Source organism: Cyprinodon variegatus, unplaced genomic scaffold (genome assembly GCF_000732505.1).
Source record: "Cyprinodon variegatus isolate N-32 unplaced genomic scaffold, C_variegatus-1.0 Scaffold408, whole genome shotgun sequence".
Classification (NCBI taxonomy): Eukaryota; Metazoa; Chordata; class Actinopteri; order Cyprinodontiformes; family Cyprinodontidae; genus Cyprinodon; species Cyprinodon variegatus.
In genome coordinates this window covers 307,810-316,419 of record NW_015150861.1, presented here as the reverse complement: position 1 = coordinate 316,419, position 8,610 = coordinate 307,810, and the positions used below count along the sequence as shown (strand labels likewise).

Below are 8,610 nucleotides of genomic sequence, written 5' to 3'. Positions count from 1 at the left end.
ATTCCTTATTCCATTTCTATTTTCTTTTTTCCTTTTTATTATCAATCCTTTTTGTTGTTACATTTTTTTTTATACTTTAAGCCCACCATTTACCTTTTCTGTGACCCTTCTGGATCCTGAGCACACTGAAAACCTGTTAAACCAATCACAGTTGTTCCTCAGATATAACCAAGTCCCTCATTGGTTAAACTGCAATACTTGGTCTCCAAGATGGATTGATAAATGCAATTTACAATTCCTTTTTAAGAATTAAATAAAAAATGTGCACTTGCGAAACACTTTTTATATTGGATTTCCAATTATATTATTTAAATGTTAGATTTTGCATGGGCTGCTTTTCTTTTTCAGTGACTCTACTGGTCTTCCGTAGATTTTAACTGAATTTCTTCGTATCATATTTTTCTGTCAATTTGAAACAAGATATGAATAGCTCCTACTGAAACTTGATGCATTCCCTGATTTTGAACCAAACATTCTGATTTAATATTAAATAGTAGAAATGATGGGTTTAGTCAAGTACGGCCCTAGCCAGTTTGTATAATTATGAGGAGTAAATGGTTCAAATAACCATAAGATTTCAATGCAGGATTCACCCATCTGCTGCAATAGTATAAAAGGCTGCAAACTGGGTGTAACAACCTCCAGGACAATCAAATAGCAGATGCCATACGTCATCATATAACTGCGTCATTTGTCCCATACCAGCTAAAGACCAGTTAACCAAATATAATTCCTTTTTTTTCACAGGGGCCATAAGTTCAGAGCTGGGTAGGAACACAAGTTTATTTCTACAAGTCGTCCTTAAACCCATCACCACGTTCTTCTTCAAGAACACTGTCCAGGGATGCCAGACCACCCTCCACTGTGCCCTACAGGAAGGCATTGAACCTCTCAGTGGACGATACTTCTCTAACTGCACTGTTAGGAACCTCTTTGCTAAAGCCAGAGATGACGCTGCTGCAAGAAAGCTGTGGGAGATTAGCGAGAGATTCTGTGACCTTCCCTAAAGCAAAAAGAAAAGCCTGCATTTAAACTATGACACAAACTATTTTCGGTTAGCTCTTAATAGCACCAGTTGTTCTTCATAGTCTTGATAAATTAAGCTAACTGAAAACCTAGGTTCAAAACTAAGCAATGGAGAGTAGAAAGAGAGAAATATTACGATCTATCCCCAAATGTATGAGAATGAAACTACTTGAAAGAACTCCTCTGAAAAGATGAGGGGTCTTTCTCAGCTACTAGGATGTAGGAATTTTCACCACAGTGTTGAGACGTGATTTAAATGTGAACTGAATAAACTTTCTTATGTAACTTGGTTAGATGTAAAGATATTTAATGACTGTCTAACCGCTTTGTGTTCATCACATTTTAAATGTATTATTTCTGTTATAATCATTCCTAATGAATTATCATTGGACAAGGCTGTCTAAGTACGTTTGAAAAAGAGAAGAAAAACATTAATGGAAAATAACTTGGAAGGACATTTCTCTTCAGTGGTTTCTGGTTTCACAGGTTTGGTGGGGTAACAGGATGGGTGGGGTGGCAGCGACTCAACAGCCAGTTTTTAACGAGTGATGTCAGAGAAAATGCTTCAGTAGACATTTCAAGTTACATCATTAGGAAGGTTAATGCTTTATAATGCAGCTGTATATATGGGTGGCTGTACTATCATTATTTTCAGGTAAATACTAAGAGAATATTTAAATTAGCATCTGAGGTTATTTTTGCTTTGATGTGTTTTAGTTTAACTTTAAATTAAAACATTATGTACCAAATGCTTTGGTGTTTATTACTCCTAAAATCCTAAATGTAATCTTGATATTAAAATAAATGTAGGACACCAACACTATGGAAAATAATGTTGAGTTAGAAAGTAAGCAGTTAAGAAACTCCCACTGGAAAAGTACTGCAATGATGCTGATCCAAGTTATTTAACCTTAGATGAAGCTTCTCATTTCTCAGTTATTCAAAAATGTTTATTTGATTTTCACATGAGAAGATAACAGGTGGGGTTTACAGTAGGAGAGACTGGTTTTAGTAAAATAATTTCTTTTTATAATTTTTAGAATAAGTAGCCTACTTCTAGGATTTAGTCTCAGCTTAACTAAGAGATTTGTTTTCCCTCTTTACAAAATGACTTTTAAAGTGGTTTTATCTTTAATGACTGATCTGGTTTCATTTATTTGATTGAGTTTCTGTAGCCTGTATGAAAATATTGAGTGGTCAAAAAAGGACCTTGCAGGAAGAAAACTGGATCTACACAAAGACATTTTAACAGATAAACAACAGAGGTCCAGATATTATTCTGCCGACGAACTCATGATCTCCATCCAGTTCTACAGCAGCAGTGCAAAAAAGTATCAGACAAGTTTTTTTGGGAATTAAAGTGTTTTGTATTTGTTTTAATAAATTACAACACAAAAAAGTTTTATGTTTGTGTTATTTTTGTGAAATACAGTTCCTTTTGAATACTGACCCTCACTTTTCTTTCAGTTTATCATATTTTTCCAGTAATTCTATTGTTTAATAAATCACACAGTTATGCTAAAAATATTTACATCTTTAGCAGGTTTAAATTTGCATTTCTACTTATTGTAACTTAAAGTGAGTGGACTGAAAGTAATTTAAAGGATGCAGGGTCCAGCCCAAGTCCAGACTGAAATCTGTAGCAACAGGGAGGTAATTCAATTCAATTCAGTTTATTTCTATAGTGCCAATTCACAACACATGTCATCTCAAGGCACTTTACAGTTCAACCAGATCATACAGTCAAATTGATACAAAGTTTTCTATCTAAGGAAAACCAGTTGATTGCATTGACTCATTGACTCAAATACAATCCCTCACACTAAGCATGCTTGTAGCGACAGTGAAGAGGAAAAACTCCCTTTTAACAGGAAGAAACCTCCAGCAGAACCAGGCTCAGTGTGAGCGGCCATCTGCTGAGGCCGACTGTGGTTCAAGGAGACAGAAGCAGAGATACAAAAAGCAGCTGTAAAAGGCGGCCCCGTCCAGGAAACACACAGCCAGGCAGACGAGCTCCAAGGCAGCTCCCATGAGAGAGAGAGCACATCCAGTCAGTCACGGTCAGAGAAACAGGACCACACTGGAAAACAGGCCGATCTCCAGCATCTATAAACAAGGGTGTTGATGGAAGCAGCACAGCTGATGTTTCTCTCCAGGATGACGTCACAGCCAAACAGGAACAGACGAGGCAAAGCTACTCTGAGGAAAAGCAGAGAGAGCAGAAGGTTAGAGATTGAACTAACAGATTCTGCAGAATAGGAGAACAGAGAGAGAATGAAGCAGAATGATAAAATGGGGGTCCCTATGTCCTCCAGAAGTCTAAGCCTATAGCAGCATAACTATAGAGATAGCTCAGGATAACCTGAGCCACTCTAACTAGAAGCTTTATCAAAAAGGAAAGTTTTAAGCCTAGCCTTAAAAGTAGACAGGGTGTCTGCCTCACGGACTAAAACTGGTAGTTGGTTCCACAGGAGAGGAGCCTGATAACTAAAAGATCTACCTCCCATTCTACTTTTAGAAAATTCTAGGAACCACTAGTAAACCTGCAGATTGAGAGTGAAGTGCTCTGTTAGGAACATAAGGAACAATCAGATCTCTGATATCAGATGGAGCTTGGCCATTTAAGGCTTTATATGTGAGAAGGAGGATTTTAAATTCTATTCTGGATTTAACAGGAAGCCAATGAAGAGAAGCCAGGATAGGAGAGATATGATCTCTCTTTTTAATTTTCATCAGAACTCTGGCTGCAGCATTTTGGATCAGCTGAAGGCTTTTAACTACAGTTTGTGGACTTCCTGATAGTAAAGAATTACAATAGTCCAGCCTTGCAGTAACAAATGCATGGACTAGTTTCTCAGCATCACCCCTGGACAGGAGATTTCTAATTTTTGCAATGTTCCTCAGATGAAAGAAGGAAATTCTAGAAACCTCTTTGATATGGGATTTAAATGACAGGTCCTGATCAAAAATAATAATGGTGTCGACAAGGAGGCTTTTCTACCACAGAAAATGTTACGCTGATCATTGAAGCACCAACGGAAACATCCAGAAATCCCGTCATCCAGATGTTTAGTTATTGATTTATAAGGTATGAAGATTTTTTAAATGCTTTTCTTTGATAAAATCGAACTAGAACCAGAAAGAAATATTTCAGTTACACCCTGTTAGTACATTACATAACTTATAGATAGAAAAAAATACTCTAAACTAACATCTACATTGGGTTTAGACAATTTGGGAATAACATTTTATATCATAGACTCTATTAGTCTTTATTGTAGAGATATTTATTGGAACTTTTTAAAGATACTCTCACTGGAAAAAGGTCTGATTTAGAGGCCCGATTGACTTGGATATCATTTGGATTCAAATGCAAACCAGAGGTTGGTATATTGACATAAAGTTTCATCTTGATGAACCCAGTGGAAGAATTAGTGTTTGAGGCTATTGCTGATATCAACAGAACTGCTCTTTTTCTTTGCATGGAACTCTCTAAGGACAAAGTGAATTTTCCCAACTGCATGAAGGGACTAAAGTCACACCTTTTCTGCGCTCCTCTTTTTAACTAACAGGAGACGAGTCAAACCTGATGGTCTGGTCCTGGTGACTAAGCTGCTGTCGCCAGTAGGAATGTGTTTATAAGAGGTTGACTTAATCTCCTTTCAGGTTCTAAAACTTATAAAAAGATAAATAAGTCAGTACAGCTTGATTTTTAGTGTGAGAAATAAACATTCTTAGACCTAGACAATGTTTAATATATGTGGGAATTTTCAAACTTTAAGTACCGGTATATATTGTTTTGTAAAGATGGGTTTTAAAACAAATATTGCAAAATAAGGCCTTACAATGGCCGCTCCCATGTGGGTTTTTTTTTAATGTTTGGTCATGTCAGTATGTGTCAGTGAGACTTAAAAAAAAAAAAATCTTTTCTACTGCAGTTTTATAACTGGGATGTGTTCCAACCTTTCTTCAACTCAGTTTACGACTCATCCCTTTTAAAAAGTGTGTGTCTACAACACAACGTGTGGAGTAGAGTTCCTGTGTGACATAGAGGTACAAATAAAAAAAGATAAGAATATCGTGAAAATAGCCATTATTCATTTCAGAAAGAGAAACTCAAGTTGTATAGGTTTATCACATGCAGAGTGTAATGTGTCTCATTTAAATATGACATAAAGTAAAGAAAATTATATTATAAACAGAACTATCATCACCTTAAGATATATATTCACTTCTATTCACATTAAGTTCCAGTTTGGGCCAATTTTTGCATGAATTTAAACATCAATGCAAGATGATTTTCAAGCATAATCCATTTATTTTAGGTAAAGTTTCAAAAGGAGTGTAAAGGAGGCAGGAGTCGGCCTCAAATTATACACATGAAAATAGTATCGAAATAAAAGGGTCAGTGGTTCTCATACATCATTATCCGTCACACTTCTTCTCTCTTCTTTATTCTGTCCCCTACCACCATTTAGGGATCACTTTCATTTAAGAGGAGATCTAGAGATCTAAGGAGAGTGGAAATCTGGGCTGGGTTAGCAATGCAGAATTTTCTGCTCCAGTTTGCAGATTTTCCCTGGCTTAAATTTTTTCTATGATACTTTTCTGCTCCACTAGATGGCGATCGTGCAGAGACTGGCCCAGAGAAATGCTTTCTTGTATTATGGTGTTATGATGTTATTAAATACAGGATAAAAAACTTGTGCGCTGTGCCTACTGCTATTTTTCTGTGAACAATTGTTAAAAAAGGTTTTAATCTGTGAGCTGGCAACAGAGAGAACTGATCTGCTGACCCACAATCTGAATAGTTGAGGAAATTAATAATAATTTCCATAACAATCATACAATTATTAGAAGATCAACGTATTCATTCTTAAAAGGTTAATGGCATGCCTCTTGTAGCACAATTTTATCCAGGGTAGATAAAAAGAAGAAAAAATATAGAAGCTGACATAAAATAATAATATAAAGTCTGTGCCTAAATAGAAGGAAGACGTTAAAGAGGTGAGAATTTCTATTTTGTTCAAATAAATATCAGATTCAAAATAATCGACTACTTAAATAGTCATCTAGAAATGTACTTGATCCATCCATCTTCTCTGGCTTTTCATTGCTGCAAATAGTGCTTCTCACTCTTTAGGCTGGGGATTTAAAAAAATGCTGGAAATCTGTTTCAAAATCTGCATCTTGATCTCAGCGCTGTGACCCTGGAACTGATTTAGCTTCCATTCCTCCTCTTTTTTCCTCCCAGAGTTGTGCAAACAAAAGCACCAATTCTCTGTAAAATTTGGTTACTTCACCTAAACCTCTTAAAAAAATCTTATATGCTAAATTTAACAAATACAGGCACCTTAATTTTGGGATGTAACAGTGCAGTTTTGAGTTCCATTCCCTTCGCCTTACCATTCTATTAAAGCAAGTGGATAAAGAGGATATTAGTTAGAAGCCCTATTAAAAGCCCTGAGCAAAAATGATTATCTATACTTTATCAAAGTGGGTCCAGAAAATAACGTTTTACAAGGAATGCCATTGTGAAAGTATGCTATGGAATGAGGAAAACATGTAAAATAAAAGAACTAATCAGTATGGTGTTCTTTAATGTAGAGAGAATAATTATCAATAAGATTAAATGTGATGAGAGTTAGATATGGATTAAACAGTGGCGGATCTAGGGGGCGGCTACTGGGGCTACAGCCCCGGATGTGAAGCTCTGACTGACCGACCAGGCATTCTTTGCCCCGGGGTTGTATGGAATTCTGTTCCTTTGTGTCGGAGCCGCGCATTAAAGCCAGAGAGGCGGACATGGAGGATGGGACCATTTTCACTGCGCTGCTGATTGATTTCTCCCTAAAAACAACTCCTATAATCATGTCACAGTTTAACATCCAGTTTAATCAGCAGCTGTTCTTTACAAAATTGTAAAATAGATAAATAAACGAGGTCTTTTTTAAGCTGTTTTGTATTGTTATTTTAAACGCCAAGAGAATCTGTCTTTTTCCAACTTTTGTCCCTTCAGCCTGACAGAAATAAAAGTCGGTCATCAAACACAGTTTTCCAACTAATAGTGAGTATTTATCATTTTTCATTGGTGATATAAGAGGATAGAAACTGACTGATAGCAGGACATAAAAACTAAGACTTACTGAAAAGATGAGTGTAGAATTTCAAGTAAATGTCAAATGTTATAGATTACTTGTTAGAACTGTAAATTTACAGTCATATGTTTATATTACTGTTTTTATATATTTTTTTTTACTATTTTGCAATGCTGCACTTTAAAAAAAATGAAATTGTCCAGAAAGCTGTTCTAAAGCAAATTTCTTTTTGTTTTAAACTGTAAACAAAATGACAATAAATCTGTCCAAGTCTAAAATTACTGGATTAAGGACATTCCTAATATACGATATGATATCACACATAATGATTTTTGAGAATTTGCCAACAGTTGCTCTTTATTTCCCAAAGATATGGGAGGAGGAGTGAATGAATATTTCACCTGCCTGAAATAATCCGTTCCCCTTCCATAACATGGGAAAAATTAATTAATTCACCTGCAAGTCTTTAACTGTGTTTATTCCTCTCTTCATCAACAACAAACTCTGTGGATTTGGTGACATTTAATCATTATTTGCCAGAGAAGTGAGAGGGGAATCATATATTTTAGCCACCTGATATAATTGGCCCCCCTTTGATGATCTTTATGAAATGTATTTTCTATTCAAATGTTTATCTAACAATTTACAAATATTCCCAAAAAAGTTCAAACCAAATGTCTGGTGCAATGCTACTGCAGACATTTTGAATTGAGAATTGAAAGATCATCAAACCAACAGTCAGATTTATTTTAACTATTTTGGATTTCAAAATATAAAATAATAAATGTTTCAAACATAATATAGAAAAATAATGACAGTTTTAAAATTCACAGGATTTGTTTATTTTTTTCCCTTGTTATGGGGGAACGGATCATATCAGATGGCTAAAATATTTGATTCCCCCCTCATAACTTTGGCAAATACTGATTAAACATCCCCAAATCCACAGAGTTTGTTGTTGATAAAGAGAGGAATAAACGCATGTGTGATAGCATGTAGCATACTAGAAATTTCTGTAATCCAGTAATCTGTCAGATTTTACTTTAGAACAGGATTTACCAGAAAGTCTACTCTCTCATCTTCACCTTCAGGACTGAGCCCCTGATCTCCTAGAATCCTAGATTAAATAATTGGGTCTTTAAAATAGAACCTAAGTAGAATAAGAAGTTTTTGAGGAATTTAAAATTATTATTTGTATATTCTTCAAATATATATGTGCATGGTTCACACAGAATAAAAACAAATCTACATCAAATTAGCAGTGACACATGATCGTGTTTGATGAAAGGAAGATCTGTTCATAAATATGTAGGTGTATATATATATATATATATATATAGCTGGTTTCCCTGAGCCCCTGGTATTTTTTGTTTTTCCTGATGTTGCAGTCACAAGGAAAAAGAGGGGAAGACCACCTGCGATGAGTGAGGAAGATGTGTATATACATATATATATATGTATATATATGTATATATACATATATATA

General features: G+C 35.3%; 1 protein-coding gene across 1 annotated transcript in view; it reads left to right on the top strand.

Annotated features, from left to right (window-relative positions):
- The window catches only part of LOC107093110 (dehydrogenase/reductase SDR family member 13-like), a 4,874-nt gene extending 2,464 nt beyond the window's left edge, over nucleotides 1-2,410 (top strand). The window contains exon 4 of the mRNA XM_015387943.1: nucleotides 706-2,410. Within this exon, the coding sequence (XP_015243429.1) occupies nucleotides 706-1,007 (302 nt within the window). The 3' untranslated portion in view covers nucleotides 1,008-2,410. The remainder of the gene's footprint in view (nucleotides 1-705) is intronic.
- The last annotated feature ends 6,200 nt before the right edge of the window (nucleotides 2,411-8,610 follow it).